Source organism: Eimeria acervulina, genomic scaffold (assembly GCF_000499425.1).
Source record: "Eimeria acervulina Houghton genomic scaffold, Eah_scaff13, whole genome shotgun sequence".
Lineage (NCBI taxonomy): Eukaryota > Apicomplexa > Conoidasida > Eucoccidiorida > Eimeriidae > Eimeria > Eimeria acervulina.
Genome location: NW_013550293.1, coordinates 1 through 15,484, shown reverse-complemented (window position 1 = coordinate 15,484; position 15,484 = coordinate 1). Strand labels below are relative to the sequence as shown.

At 53.1% G+C, this 15,484-nt stretch overlaps 4 protein-coding genes across 4 annotated transcripts; 1 reads left to right on the top strand and 3 right to left on the bottom strand.

Annotated features, from left to right (window-relative positions):
• Window positions 1-836: 836 nt before the first annotated feature.
• EAH_00003610 (microtubule-associated protein RP/EB family member 3, putative) lies at window positions 837-1,955 on the bottom strand (the record flags this gene model as incomplete). The annotated part of the gene is made up of 2 exons (XM_013397323.1): window positions 837-1,316; window positions 1,485-1,955. The coding sequence occupies 2 exons, from the start codon at window positions 1,953-1,955 to the stop codon at window positions 837-839; spliced, it is 951 nt and encodes a 316-aa protein (XP_013252777.1).
• A 3,905-nt stretch (window positions 1,956-5,860) lies between these two features.
• On the top strand, window positions 5,861-10,291 carry EAH_00003600 (ATPase domain-containing cell division control protein, putative; the record flags this gene model as incomplete). Its single annotated transcript, XM_013397322.1, has 5 exons — window positions 5,861-6,743; window positions 7,164-8,241; window positions 8,457-9,109; window positions 9,306-9,667; window positions 9,887-10,291. The coding sequence occupies 5 exons, from the start codon at window positions 5,861-5,863 to the stop codon at window positions 10,289-10,291; spliced, it is 3,381 nt and encodes a 1,126-aa protein (XP_013252776.1).
• A 59-nt stretch (window positions 10,292-10,350) lies between these two features.
• On the bottom strand, window positions 10,351-10,623 carry EAH_00003590 (hypothetical protein; the record flags this gene model as incomplete). The annotated part of the gene is made up of 1 exon (XM_013397321.1): window positions 10,351-10,623. One exon carries the CDS (start codon window positions 10,621-10,623, stop codon window positions 10,351-10,353), a length of 273 nt encoding a protein of 90 aa, XP_013252775.1.
• A 365-nt stretch (window positions 10,624-10,988) lies between these two features.
• Window positions 10,989-13,002, bottom strand: EAH_00003580 (F-box domain-containing protein, putative; the record flags this gene model as incomplete). The annotated part of the gene is made up of 2 exons (XM_013397320.1): window positions 10,989-12,697; window positions 12,882-13,002. The coding sequence occupies 2 exons, from the start codon at window positions 13,000-13,002 to the stop codon at window positions 10,989-10,991; spliced, it is 1,830 nt and encodes a 609-aa protein (XP_013252774.1).
• Window positions 13,003-15,484: the final 2,482 nt, after the last annotated feature.

The following is a 15,484-nucleotide window of genomic DNA, read 5'->3' as shown; positions in this document are numbered from 1 at the left end:
CAGTGTATTCAACTAGGGGGAGCTGTACAGCACATGAGAATGAACTAGGGTGCATGTAAGAATCCGGAAAACATCAAAATACAAATGCGAATACCTTCGCAGCAGACGACCTCAGATCGTTTGAATAACCTGATTCAAAAATAATAGGCCCAAAATGTGTGGGTATCCGTCATTGGTCGACACCCCTCGGGTGGTTAAAAGTCATCCTTTTCGAGTTTTCTTTGAGGAGCAAGATAAGTAGCCGTGAGCCACTTGGGCGTAGAATGAGAAGCACACGCTACTCTGGATAAGAGGGAAGCCCGGTGGTGGTGATGCAGTTAAATCCCCGACTGACGATCTGTGAGTGCAGGGGAACAGAATAACAATCAATTGTCTGCGAGCAAACGGCCACTACCCAAGTTGGCATTCATCATCCCAATGCTACATCAGGAAAGCGCAGTTTCCGTTTCAGATTTCGACCAGCTAGTCTAAGCACGGCCAGCGTCGCGGGGGACTTCAAGACAAAAGAAATATTCGGATATATAGAAATCAGTACCGATACTGGTGAAAAACAATGGAAATTCGGTCAACACGCTTATCTTGAGGGGCAATTCAGGGACTACAGGGTGCAGGAAGCCCAGGGAGACCGAAGTCAACCGCAGCAATATCCCAAGCAATGCACATATAAGTGGCACCAACCCTCGAAAGCGCCTTCAGATATCTTTATGCACTGAACAGCTGTACAGACAAGTGAGCGGGTTTCGACGCGTCGTGACATCCAGCCTGCAGCTGATAGATGAAGTGCTGGCCCCAGCACGCCCACATAACACCCTCCACTTTCCTCGCAGAATGAAGGCTCAGAGGTTTCCTCCTGCTGCTTCTGGGTGTTCTTCCGGATGGTCTTTGGCGTACAAGATGGCCTGGACGGCCTCTACACTCAAAGAAGTCTGCCCCTGCACACCGCACAATATTTCAATGCGGCGCAGCTTCCCATAGTAGAAGTCCCGCTCCAACACAGCCTGCTGCAGTTCCCCCTGCAGTGTCTCCACAGCTGCTGCAGCGGCCGCTGCTGCTGCTGCGTCCTCGAGACCCCTCTGCTGCTGCCCCCCCTGCTGCTGATGCAGCCTCTTGCCCAAAGCGCCGCTAGAAGCCTCTGCTCCTGCACCAGCACTTGCGTGCTGCTGCTTCTGCTGCTGCTGCACGCGGCAGCGAGAGGACGAGTGCGCTCCTGCTGCTGACCTCCCTGCTGCTGTGGATGCGGCATATGCAGCAGAAGGCTTCTTAGCGCCCGTGTCAGCGCCAACAGGGGCCCAAACAGGAAAAGGTCCAATCCCTAGCTGAAAAACAGACAAAAAACAGAAACAATGGCAGCAGCAACAGAATAAAGAGATGTATGAAGCCCCCCCATACACCGAAAGCGATCCCTTCAGCACAGCAACCGTAAACAGCAGCAGCCGCAGCGTGGAAAATACTCGCAGTGTGCATGCAAGGCGCCTGCAGCGTACTTTTCTTCTTTCAACTGGATCGTAGGGGACGTCTGTCGCGTAGAGGGCTGCCTGGCGGTCACAGAAGGCCTTGAACCACTGGAGGAACTCCAAGTTGTCTTGGTACTTGGCTTTGACAAGGCGGTTGACCTCGATGTGTTTGTGCACATCGTGTGCGTCAAACGCAGCCTGCAACAATTTGTAGTTGTGAACGAATTCATATTCATGTTTGGCGCCCCACTTAACTTTGTTCATTGGAACTCGGCTCTTAGGCCCGAACAGATTGTCCAGCGCCTGAAGATATACGCATCCTGAAGCGCACTGCTCCACGCGTGTAAGACTGAGGCCGAGAGTATTATTTAGCCAGTCCAGAAGCTCCGTTCGACTCACAAAGAACGCCCCCTCCATCATCCCTACGCTGCTCGGGTCAGCATCGCGGCCTCCCCCACCGACGCCCGAACAAAGGGCAGGCGATGCCCCATTCAGGCTCATCGTTCCTCAGCTAAAGTGTTAAAAGCAGCAAACAAACACCTACAGACAACCGCCGAGACACCTGCACAACGCACGCTCAAACCGGGGAGCCAGCCCTGGCTGCTACGGAAAGGCCATACGAAACGCTGCCCCAAGACGGCTAGACAAACACAAGAATCAATGATAACACAAAGAAAGAATATTTTCAACCTAAAAATCAAATCAACAGCAACTAGAAGGGCAAGCTCACGAGGGGTTCCTGACTTAGAAGCCCCTTGTTAAAAGGGCTCAAGCAGAAACAAACGCAAACAAATGCATGGCAACCGACGGTTCAGATTCAAGTAAAGGGTTTGACAAAGCTTCAAAAAAACAAAAATTAAGTGTGCTTTGAAACATCGACCATCAGTGCAACAGCAGATGGTAACCAACGACCCCAGCCAGACTCAGGGGGCTCTGGCCGTGTACTCTTGAGCTTCTGTTCTGCTTTTTGTTTCCCAGAAAAGTGATGCTAATTTGTTAAGCCCTTGTGAGCTAATCTTCACTACAATTTACGAAGGCTCAGGAGGGCTGAAACTTCGAATAGCAGTAATAATAATAGTTTTTCGAAGTGGTCTCATACATACCTAGGGGAAGATTAGACACAAAAATTCAGGAATTTGATTGAAAGACTAGAGCACGCAACAGAGAAACCAAAGAACTTGAGAATCAAGGGTGACAAAGCACGGCAACTTGCGTTTTGGGGGATTCAACCATATGAGGTGCTCCACTACTACCTCGCATACACTACGGGAACGGCAACAAAAATGTACTCACTGCCACCTTATAATTGTGGATACCGAATACCTCTCTCAAAAGCTCCACCTAGAAAAACTATCCACTGTCGTAGACGCGTATTGCAGCACATCTGATGGCTTTATGATGCTTGTCAGCTGTGCATGCAGGTAAACAATATGCAGGTAAACTGATTTACTGCCTCTGAATATGCAAAATGAGTGCATCTCCGCAGTGCGACCCTGTCTAGTGCTCTTGAATACATAAACTTAATGCTTGTCCATGCTGCGACCCTCCCCTCGTTTCTTCAGTTTAACATGAAGACGCTAGTTGCGTGCTGGCCTGAGCATAGCTACAGGCTACCTATATACAGCGGATCTCGTCAAGCGTCTAGCTCCAATTTCTGTATGGATATTCTGTTAAGGCTTCAAGAGCAGGCAACCCCGCTTACCTTCCTAGAACAGTTTATATCTCAGAACTTGAATGCTTCAAGAACCAGCACCAGACTACGATGGAACTAATTAACCTTCTGTGTCTCCCTTTCCATAGAATCCACAATCAATAACGGTGTTCAGCAAACTGATTCAGAAGATGTATGTGGCGTATATATGTAAGAAGCAGAATGGGGGCTTTTGACGCATGCTGCTACTCGATCTCGTAATACGGGTTCAATCAAAATTAGCTAGGAGCTCCGCAAGCTAGCAGCCACGGAGGGGTCAAAATAGCCCGCAACTAGAAGAGTTTATAGTTGAGTTTGCTTTGGTGAATCTGGAGGTCACTTGGCTTTATGCGGCCATTGCAAGTCTGAAGCCCTACGGGGGTATTTAGGAGAGAGGGCTGTGGAGTACGAAGTACTCCGGCAAATTTTTAACCTGATAACCTTCACGGGGGAAAGCAAAGGGCTGGTCGCATCTTCAAGCGAAGAATTAGAGAAATTTAAACGAATTATCCCCCTCAGTGCTATTGGGGTAGTTATTAGGCACCTATTCGATAAAGTTTGCTGGTATTCAGTTTCTACGGCAAAGGCCATGAGTAACATTCAGGGAACTGAGAAATCCGAGAAGAGAATCCCCACAACTGGAGGTTTAAAGGTAGAAATAGACTAAACTCAGCATGCTATAAATAGATGTATCCGTTCAACTTCTTAGTTGTGCATTCGTTGTGAAGTGCTGAGCCAACGGAACCCAATTCAATTAACAAGCATTACTGCCGCTGTCGTTTAAAACTGTTTTTTTCGAAAAGTTATCCAGAAAAGGGATGTGCTGCTAATTACTCTCGTTAAAACGCCCAGCACTTTAAGCTGCTTATCTGCTTGACTATCTGCATGGGCGCCTTCATAGGCGGACAACTACGAGACTGATTCCTCCCTACTATACTGTCAGCTGCTTGATATTATATCTTACATCTCGTTTGATTCGTTGGAGGATTCAGCAGGCTGAGGTGCAGCCCTTCTTTCGTTCTAATTCCCACATACCCTCGCTTACGCAGAGGTTCCTATTCTAGTCGTTAGTGTTCAGTACAGTCAACTTCGAATTTGTGTAAGAAATTGAGCTCTGCACAACAGTAAGCCTCGCAGTAAGCTACAGGGGAGAGAGAGCGCTAAGGGCGAGATAGTGGATACAGCAGGGAAATACTTTGTATCTCCCTGTCTTGCTGCACTTAATAAACTCTCTGTCTTTGTTACTTACTCCAGTGGTTCTGCTGCTTGAATTCGTAAGAAGTTTCCACTGACAGTAGAGGGTTGTGCATTAAAAATGAAGAACCTTATTGGCGTTTGTACAAAAAAATCTTTTTGAAGACAGTGTCTGTCTGGCTTGTTCAATCATTTCCAACGCAGTTGTTTAGCAAAGCAAACAAAATGCTGCAAAGATTCTTCTGAACGTCTATGCTCCGTACAGATGCTTTAATGATGCCTCTAGTGTAGGCGGCCTTATGAAGCTCTTAACTGACGTCTCATGTTAGCTAACTGTTGCTGTTTGTAAGTTTCTAAATACCTGTAAGAAGAACTTTTTTAAGGCAGTTGAATAATTGTCTTTCAAAGGTTGTGCTTAGGCTCAATGTCGTGAAGGGAACTTCTTTTTTGCACTTCTCTCGTGAAGTACCATGACATTACATATATACATTATATAATATATAAGACGAAGCCCCCACGACGCCTTACACAACGGTGCAGTCGGCGTAGAGCTCAGGGGATAGCCAGCGTTACGTCGCCGATGAAGCTGTCTACTTGTGCATTACTCGCTCTGCTTGTCTATTCTTTCCTTTCTTCATTTCCTTGACGCCTGTTCCTTTACGAGCTCAGCGAGACAGTCGAGAGAGGGAAGGCACAGAGACTGAAGTAATAATAATAAGCAGCAGCAGCAGCTGCCGCTGCTGCTGCTACTGTACAAGCAGCATCAGGAGCTGCTGCAGGGAGTAAGTACTGCGTAAGATTTGTTTGAGGTGGTTTGTCTCGCTGCTTAACTTCAGGGGTTTTATTCAAACGAAGGGACGGGAGGCCTGTAGAGGCCCTAGAGAAGAAATGCATTTGATGTTTTAAACCTTTACACTTCGCTATATGCAGTAGTTTTTATCCCTGAGGGTTTAGGGTTTCAGTGTTTTTAGGCTTTCGGGTTTTGCTCGAACCCAGCAGCGAAGTTCTTCTAGCGGCTGTTGGCCTTGCTCAGATAAACAGATGATTGAAGATAACAATAAACCTAAAACAATAATAAGAATTATTATTATTATTGTTATTATTTGTGCACTGTACGTACACCGCGTTGTGCGGCCCCTGCCCTATCGGCGCTGCCGGGAGAGGCGGCAGTGGGGCCCCCCTGGTATTTGATTGAAGTTATGAAAAAAGTGAAAAGAGTTTTGTTTATTTTGCTCTTATTGAGATTTAAATTAGTTGTTTTGCATGCAATTGGCTGTAGGGCTTCGAGGGTTCAAGGCATAGATAGATAGGGCTTAGGGCCTCGGCTCTCCGTGACTCTCGTTCAGATAGCAGCAGCAACACAAACACAGACGGCAGCTCCGCTATCCCTAACCAGAGACGTTTTGGTGCTGTTGTAGCAGCCACAGCAGCAGCAAGCAACGGTGGCCCCAGCAGCAGCAGCAACAGCAGCAGCGGCGGCAGCACGAGGAGCATCGAGAGCTGCGGCCGCTGCAACCCCACCATGCTTCTACATCCCCATGGTAGCAGCTGCAACAGAGGAAACGAGACTGCTACTGCAACGACCCCTGTTGCTGCTGCTGCTGCTGCTGGCTTCGGCCTCCCATCACACCCTGTTGCTGCGGGAGCCTTCCTCCCAAGGGTGGCTGTTGCAGCAGCAGCTGCAGACCATTGGTTAGTGCTTGAGAGCAGCAGCAGCGGCAGCAGCAGTGAGGAAGACTGCAGCAGCACAGACAGTAACAGCGTAGCAGGAAAGAGCAACAGCTGGGGCAGCAGCAGCAGCAACAGCAGCAGCAGCAGCACCAGTGGGTGCAGCTCCTTCTTCCCATCGCACACCTATAGATGGAGGCGTGTAAGCCTCTCACCAGAGGCAGAAGAAGCAGATATAAAAGAAGGCAAGGCTCTTTCAGCAGCAACTACTACAGCAGCAAATGCAGCAGCGGCAACCGCCACAGCAGCAGGAATAGCAGCAGCAGCAGTCGCCACTGCAACGGAGGCAACACCAGCAGCAGCAGCAGCAGATGAAGCTATATCTCGCCTTGCTGCATCTATTCGGAACAATGCCTCGGTGTTGCTGCAGCGTGACCGCTTCGGAGATTATTTATTGCTGCTGCAGCATCAGCAGCAACAGTGGCTGCAGCAAATCTGCAACTGCTGCCACGGAGGCAGAGATACGCAGCTGCAGCAGCTCCTGCTGCTGCTGCGGGACGCCTTTGCCTTTACCTTCTTGAGAGAAGCAGCAGCAGCAACAACAGCAGCAGCCGCAGCAGCGACAAAAGCAGCAACAGCAACAACAGCATTCAGTACACCACCTGCTGAGCCGTCAGATACAGAGGAGGAAGCAGCAGCAGCAGCAGCCGCAGCAGCCGCTGCTGCTGCCTCTAATGGTCATGCTCCCCCTCACGGATTTCTTGTAGAATGCGGCCCAGGCAAGCCGAAGCTGCTGCAGCTGCTGCTACTGTTGCTGCTCCTACAGTTGTTGCTACTGCTGCTGCTACTGTTACTGCTCGTGCAGTTGTTGCTACTGATGCTTCCGCTCCTGGTGCTGCTGCTGTTGCTGCTGCTGGCGTTATTACCGCTGTTCCTTGGGCGAGTGATTGCAGTAATGCTGCTGAGGCCGATATCTTCTTTCCTGCTGTTGCTGTTGCTGCTGTTGCTGCTGCTGCTGCTCCTGTGTGTGCCGTTGTTGCCTGGCCCTGTCGGATAGTGCTGCAGCAGTACTGCAGCAGCAGAACTCCCGAGCTCTCTAAGGGTTTAGGGTTCAGTGTTTAGGGTTTAGGGTTTAGGGTTTAGGGTTTGCGGCGCAGGTCAGGGCGCGCGCCACTTCTGCCGCGCTGTCGCCTCCCACGCGCCCTGGTTGCCTCCCCTAACCCCATCACCTGCAGCAGCAGCAGCAGCAGCAGCAACAGCAGCAACAGCAGCAGCAGCAGCACAACCAGCAGTAAAGGCAACGCGCGGTGATGTTTGCGGCTCTGCTGAAGGTCGCGGCACCCGTCGCATTAATCTGGGGCATTACACTAACCGCCTGCTGCCTCCTGTGGGGAGCAGCAGCAGCAGCAGCAGCAGCGTAAGCAGCAGCAGCAGCAGCAGCAGCTTCTGGGGTACAGGCCAGCAGCAATCCCCTCATGTGCATCAGCATCACTGTACACAGCAGCAGCAGCAACAGCAGCAGCAGTGTGCAGCTACCCAGGGAGTCTCCCACAGCACTTTGTGGTTTACCTGCTGTGCTGCGGAGGCCCTCTGCAGCAGCAGCAGCAGCAATGGCGGAACTGCAGCAGGCTTGTCGCTGCAGAATCAACTCGCAGCAGTAGTTGCGGAGGCTCGCGCTCGTCAAATGCTCTTCCGCAAGACGCTGCTGCAGCTTGCCTTGCAGCAGCAGCAGCAGCAGGAGCAGCAGCAAGAGCAGCAGGAGCCACTTACTGAGCGACAACTGAGTTTGTTGTTGTCTGGTGGTGGGGCTGTGTTTGTTGTGTTGGAGTGCATGCATTTGCTGCTGCAGCTGCAGCCGTCGTACAAGAGCAGCAGCAGCAGCAGCAGCAGCAGCATTGACTTGCGGAGCGTTTTGGTGCAGCAGCTATCCGCATTTGCTGCTACCTGCAGCAGTGAGGGCCTCCCTGTGTTTGTCTTGGTGCCGTTTAGCACAGCAGAGGCTGCTCCTGCTGCTGCTGCTGCTGCTGCTGCACGTCGGCTGCTGCCTGTGCGGCTGCGGCTCTCGGAGCTTGTGGGGCGTGACCTGCTGCAGCCGTATATAATTGAAGGGGTTTTGTCTTTGCCTGAGTCTCTTTCTGAGCAGCAGAGGGCAGCTATTTTGCTGCTGCTGCTGCGGCGCATGCACGGCACAACTGCAGCACATGCTGAAGACCAGCACTTACAGCGTCTCGCCAGGTAAGCCTGCTGCTGACAGGGCCTGTTATGCTGCTGCTCTTGCTGCTGCTGCTGCTGCTGCGCGTGATGCTGCTGCTGTTTCTAGGACATGCATGCACCCTTCAGCTGCGTTGGTCGGCGCTCATGTTGCTTCTGCTGTTGCTGCTGCAGCTGTTGCTGCTGCTACTGCTGATGCTGCTACTGTTGCTGCTGGTGCTGCTGCTGTGGATTTGCAGCATCGGAAGCTTGTGGACCTGCGGCTTCTCGGTGGCGGATTTGCGATCTCTGCTGCGCGCTGCCGTCACCAACTGCATGCAGCGGCAGCTATCCAGCAGCAGCAGCAGCAGCAGCAGCAGGCTGTCTACTGCTGACCTGCGGCAGGCGCTGCTGTCTGTGTGCCCCTCAGCAGTGCGGCTGCTGCAGGTCGGCAGCGTGCAGCGGGTGCTGCCTGCTTTGGTGGTGCCCAGGGACGCTGCAGCACAGGAAGCATTTGCTGCTGCTGCTGCTTCTCCTGCAGCAGAAGGGCGGCTCACCTACTTCGCCTACACGCGCAGCAGCAACAACAGCAGCGGCAGCAACAGCAGCAGCAGCAATAGCAGCAGCAATAGCAGCGATGATACGAGTGCCAGCGACAGGAGCAGCAGGAACGGGGGCAGCGACCGCAGCAGCAGCATCTGCTGCAGCAGAAAGCGGTGCTGGTGTGGCTGCTGCTGCTTGAAGACGCTGCAGGGCCTGAAGGCTGTCAGGGGCAATGGGAGGCTCATGAAGCAGCTAAAGAGAGAAGTTGTGCAGCCATTTAAAGAACAAGCAGACGCAGCAACTACTGTTGCTGCTGCTGCTGCTGCTGCTGCACCGATTGGGTGTATTGTAGAGGGCCCTTCAGGCTCAGGTGCGCCTGCAGCAGTTTTTTGTTTGTTTTTGTTATTTATCTCTTTAAGGTCTTCTTCCTCCTCTTCTTTCTACGCCCTCTTAGTGCTGCTGCTGAGCCCTTCGGCTTTGCTGCTATCTGCAGCATCGGACGCGCCTCCTCCTTGCCGCGTACTGATGTGCTGCTGCCGCTGTTGCTGCTGCTGCGTTTGCTGCAGGCAAGTCGTTTGTGTGCGGCTGCTTGGCTGCTGCTGCTGGCGCTGTTTTGCTGCGTCTCTCTGCTGCTGATATACTACGAAAGGAGGTTGCTGCAGCAGATAAGCAGCTGCTGAGGGTCTTCTCAACTTTGCGCCTTGTCACGCCTGCAGTGCTGCTAATCGAGGACATTGATATCCTTTGCAGCAGCAGCAGCAGCAGCAGCGGCGGCAGCAACGTAGTGGGGACGCTGCTGCAGCAGATTGATGAGCTCGCGCTGCTGCGGAGGTTCAGCGCAGATGAAACCCAAAGAAAGACTGCCCTAGGCGTGCTGCTGCTGGCAACAGCAACCGATGCAGCAAACATCGACAGCAGGCTTCTGCTTGTTAGTAACCCGCTGCTGCTGCTGCTGCTGCTGTTGCTGCTGCTGCTGCACGCGGCGGTGCTGCTGCTACCGTGTTCCTGCAGCGTGTATCAACAACGTTCAGCTGGCTTCGGGTGTGCTGCTGCTGCTGGTCTGCCTCCTGCTGCTGCACGTTGGTGCTGCTGTTAATCTTGTTGCTTTTCCTGCTGCTGCTGCTGCTGCGGTGTGCTCTTGTTGCAGCCACACCGCCTGGGAAGAGTCTTCAGCCTCTCCGGGAGCCCCCGCAGAGACCCTGCAGCAGCAGCAGCAGCGCTGCTGCAGCAGTGCCTCGTTGGCCGCTGCAGCCCGGCAACAACGAAGAAGGATCTGCTGCAGCTGGCACGCTCGCTACTCAGCAGCAGCAGCAACAGCAACAGCAGCAGCAGCAAAAGCCCAGCAGCAGCAACAGCTGCTTGCGGCCTCTCTCCGAGCTTCTGCGTTTCTCTCTGCCAAGAGGCAGCCGTTGCAGCCGTCAGACGCCACCAGCAGCAGCAGCAGCAACAGCAGCAGCAGCAACAGAAACAGCAACAGCAACAGCAGAGTACGATGATTGAGCTGTGTGATTTAGTTGAGGCGGCGAAACGCATGCGTCTGCCCCCACAGTAATATTCAGCTGCCTGTAGCAGCAGCAGCAACAGAAGCAGCAGCAGCAGCTGTTGCTGCTGCTACTGCTGCGTCAAGTTCTTTAAGAGCTTGCTGCTGCTGCGCTTAAACTGGCACATATTTCCATAACCTGACGGCATTTGAGGATCTGCAGCAGCAGCAACTCCTGTGGTTGCTGTTGTTGCTGCGCGCGTTGCTGCTGCTGTTGGTGGGACTGCCGCTGTTTCTGCTGCTGCTGCTGCTGTTAGTGCTACTGCAACTGCCTCTGCTTCTGCAGCTGCTGCTGCTGCTACTGCTACGCGGGTCAGCAACTCTGCAGCCGACAGAACCTGCATCGTGACTTCTGCCTGCTGCTACTGGTGCAGCAGCAGCAGCAGCCAGCAGCAGTACTAGTAGCCGCAGCAGCAAAACTGCAGGGCCTTGCCTAGCGCTTGTGGGTGCTCAGCAAGAGCAGCCAGTGACGCACCTGCTGCCAGCTTCCCAGCTGCTGCTGCTGCTGCTGCTGCTGCTGCTGCAACAGAATGCACCACCAGCAGAAACAACCACTCCTGCAGCAGCGCTTCTGCAGCAGCGCTTCTGCAGCAGCGCTTCTGCAGCAGCACCACCACTACCAGCAACAGCAGCAGAAGCAGAAGCAGAAGCAGCAGCAGCAGAAGCAGCAGAAGCAGAAGCAGCAGCAGCAGAAGCAGCAGCAGCAGGTTCAAGTGCGCCTGCTGAGTCCCTTACGCCGTAAGGTTTTGCGTTTTGCTCTGAAGTCGCTGCAGCACCAGCGGTCAGAGGCTTCTGCTTCACAGAAGACATCGAAGGGCTCTTCATCATCTGTTGCTGCTGCTGCTGCTTCTGCCTGCTGCTGCTGCAGCAAGCCAGCCAGCTCATGCAGGAACGCAGCTCCCCGCAAGCGCCGCTCTGCAGCAGCAGCAGCAGCAGCAGCAGCGTCGCTTGGGCTGCCACTTCCGCTGCTGCTGCCCTCATGTGCGGTGTAAGGATTGGTGAGTAGGGTCTTTTGCTCAGCAGCAGCAGCAGCAGCAGCAGCAGCAGCAGCATAGCAGCCTGCAATGTCTGTCATAATACCCGAAATTGGGCAGACAACAAACCCCACCTCTTTTGCTGCTTCCATCCGCAAGCAGCGCGAGCCGCAGCAGTGCAGCAAACCGCTCTCGCTGCAACGATACATCTCACCCCCTAACGCCTCAATGCTGCAGCGGCTTCCTGAACATACATGCTCTGCTGCTGCTGCTGCTGTTGCTGCTGTTGTTGCTGCTGCTGCTGCTGCTGGCGGTGGGGGTGCGGAAGGAGTGAGAGGTCCGCCTCTACCCGCTGCTGCGTCCGCAGACGGAGGGAAGGGGCTTGCAGCAGCAGCAGCAGCAGCAACTGCTGCTGCTGCTGCTGCCCCCTGTTGGGGTTGCTGCTGCTGCAGGGGATGCTGCGCGCCCTCGTGCTGCGTAAGGTGCAAGCGCTGCTGCTGCTGCTGCTGTTGCTGCTTCTGCTGTTGCTGCTGGAGCTGCATCGCGGCTTGCATCTCCGCGAACTGGAGAAGCGCTTCATCGATTTCGCTGCTGTTGCTACTGTTGCTGTTGCTGCTGCTGTTGCTGCTGGCGCTGCTGCTGAGCTGCCGGCGTTTTTTGAGTGGTCCGAACCACTGCTGCTGCTGCTGTTGCTGCTGCTGCAGCAGCAGCAGATGATTGTGTTGCTGCAGGAGCAGCTGCGATCTGAGTTTTTTCCTCTGTGCCTCCTCCTTACACTGCGCTATGAACGCTTCTCTCGTCGTGCTGCTACTGCTGCTGCTGCTGCTGCTGCTGCTGCTGCTGCTGCTTCGTCGTGCAGCAGCAGCAGGCAGCACCTGCTGCCACAAGTATGAACAGACAGACAAACGCCGCAGCCGTCTGCACACCATCGGCAGCGAGACAGCCAGCTCTAAGGGCGGCAGCAGCAGCAGCACAGACAGCAGCAGCGAATCACTCAAACGCAGCAGCAAACAACCGGGACCCCCCATCTCCTCCAACCCGCTGCTGCTGCTGTCCTTGCTGCTGCTGTTGTTCTTGTTGCTGCTGCTGTCCTTGCTGCTGCTGCTGCTGCCCTTGCTGCTGCTGCTGGCGCTGCTGTTGCAGCTGGAGCAACCAAGGAGGCAACCGCAGCAGCAGCGGCTAATTAGCTGCGGTTCTCTACTGTCCACCTCCATCATATTTGCTGCTGCACCTTCGCTGCTGCTGCTGCTGCTGCTGCTGCTGCTGACGCTGATGCTCTTCCTATTGCTGCTACCCACTGATCGTACTGCAGCAGCACTTGCAGCTGCTGCAGTACGATCAGTTGGTAGCACGCCCGCACCTGCGGTCGGCAGTGCTGCTGCTGTTGCTGTTGCTGCTGCTGCTGTCGCTGCTGCTGCTACTACTACTGCTGCTGCTGCTGCATCTCCACGCAGCGCAGAAGATGACAGCAGTCGCTCCTCAATGCTGAGAGCGGCGTTCGAAGGGATCGGGCACTACCTCTGCTGCTGTTGTTGCTGCTGTTGTTGCTGCTGTTGTTGCTGCTACTGTTGCTGCTAATGTTGCTGCTGCAGGTTGCTGCTGCTACTACTGTTGCTCCTGATGCAGACCGCTGCAACTGGTCTGCTGCTGCTGCTGCTGCTGCTGCTGCTGCACGGAGGTCCACCCACGCAAGCAGGAGGCCCAGCGAGAATCCTTCTTGCTGCTGTCTCTTTTTGTTTTAAATAACATCTCTAGTCTACAACACACACCTGCTGCTGCTGGAGCAGCTCCGCAGCAGCAGCTGTGCAGCGCCTCGCATGCGGCGAAGGCCAGGCGAGTCGGTTGTTGCTGCTGCTGCTGCTGTCGCTGTGCTGCTGCTGTTGCTGCTGCAATGGCTGTGCTTGCCTGAAGCGGTAGCAGCAGCTCAAGCAGCAGCCTTCTAACCGAAATAAACAAAATGATTAACTCTTCTTTATTAATCGGTGTGTGGGGTGGCAGCACTCCAGCAGCAGCAGTCTCGAAAGGAGCAGCACGAGGGGCCCGCCTCAACGGCGGCAGCACTAGCGGAAGCAGCAGCAGCAGCTGCTGCAGCTGCAGCTGCAGCAGCAGCAGCAGCAGCCAGCAGCTGCTGCTGCTGCTCTGCGAGTACATCGAAGTTGCAGGTGTGTGCTTTCTGTTAATTATGAATGATTAACGGCCACTGACTCTAATTTTCTGCAGCAAGAGAAGCAGCAGCAGCAACAGCAGCAGCTTAAGATCAACAGCAGCATCAGCAGCAGCGGCTGCGTGCATCGCCCTCCCGAGTGGCTGTCTAAGCATAAAAATATTTATTGTGGTTGTTTAGACAATTTAAAGAGTTATATTTTAATTAAAATGAAAGACTTTGCTTATTTTTTTCTTCCCTTAGGGGGAATTTTAGCGGCTTTGTTGATATTCTTACCGACGCCGCGGATACACCGCGGCTGTATATCTCTGTGCTGTCTGCATCTCCAGTTGGGTCCTCTTCAAATAGGTGTAGCTGCTTGTATTTGTTTATATTCTTTTATTCGTTTATGTTTGACGTCTCTGAAGCTGCGGGAGGTGTACGGTGCAGCAGCAGCAGCAGCAGCAGCAGCAGCAGCAGGCAAGCCGGAGGCCTTAACAACTGCAGCAGGAATTCCTTATAAAGGCAGCAGCAGCTATCAACTCAGACATGAAAGGAACCTCTGGATAGAGCTCTTCTGTCTCGTCTTGTGGCTGTTTGTTTGGCGCTGCGCCCGCCTATTGGGTCGTCACTGGCAGCAGATTGAAGCGCTGAAGGCGGAGGTAGCGCTGCTCAAGCACGAGAGACAGTTCAAGGAAGATGCTGCTGCTGCTGCTGCAGGAGCAGGAGGAGCAGACTCAAAACACAACAGAGAAAACAAACAGCAACACTCAGAAGAAGATGATGGAGACAGGTAACGCTAGCTCAGTAGCTGCAACACAAACTAGCAGCAGCAGCAGCAACAGCAGCAAAAATAGCAGCAGCAGCAGCAGAAGCTGCTGCTGCTGCTGCAACGCAAGCTTTTTCCTTGCTGGGTGTCGCTTTCTTTAGCTTCGTCTTTTCTTCTCTCTCTGTATACAGCCGTTGCACTGCTGCTGTTGCTGCTGTTTTCCTTCTAGTTGTTGCTGCTGCTGCTGTTGTTGTTGTTGCTCCTGTTCTTTTTGTTGTTGCTGCTGCTGTTGCTGCTGCAGTGCAGGGTGTCTGTGCTTGGGGCTATTATTTCTTACGTTGGGTTGAGTTAATGAGTTGTTACAATTTGCCTTTGCCCGTACTATTAATAACTCTTTATTCTCATTATTATTTTATTATTTTGTCTTTATTTATTTTTATTTATTTGCTGCTTCTCTCTTTCTCGGCGTCTTCAGGAAGGGAGGCCAAATTGAAATGATGCGGCTGCGCAAACAGCAGCAGCAGCAGCAGCAAGACAGCGATTAAGGGATATACAACAGCAGCAGCAGCAAGATAGCTTCAAGCGGTTTGCTTCGGAGTTTCTGTTTACCTTATCCTTCATCTTCTCTGTCTTTTCGTTCTCGCCTCCAGCTGGGGCGAGCACTGAGGCCCTCCTTTAATACACACTTTGTGCTGCACACAGCAGCAGCAACAGCAGCTGCAGCAGCAGCTGCTGCTGCCGCTGCTGACGTTGCTGCAACAGGTCATTGCAGGTAAAATCTCCGCTGCCTCTGGGTGCAGCAGCTGCTCCGCTGCTCCAGCAACTGCAGCTGCTGCAGCCGCTGCTGCTGCAGCAGCAGCAGCAGCCGCTGGCTCAGCTGCAGTTGCTGCTGCAGCTGCAGCAGCTCCTGCTGCTGCATTTTGGGTGTTTGCTGCGGACTTCAGAGCAGCGCAATGAGCGGCGAATTTCAAAATAAATAAACAGAAAGGTTTCACTAAAGGCATAAAGCTGCCGATACACCGCAAGAGCTGCCTATACACCTCAAATTAGGGCAAGAGACACCTTAAGCTGCCTATACACCTTAAGCTGCCTATACACCTCAAGCTGCCTATACACCTTAAGCTGCCTATACACCTGAAGCTGCCTATACACCTGAATTAACTGGCGGCTAGCAGCTGCTGCATCTCCGTTTTGTTGTCTCTCTGCTGTCTGCTGCTGCTGCCTTTGTGCTGCGACTTCTTCGGAGGCGCTGCTTAAAAGAATTGCGGTGATATATATATATATATATATATATATATATATATATATATATATATATA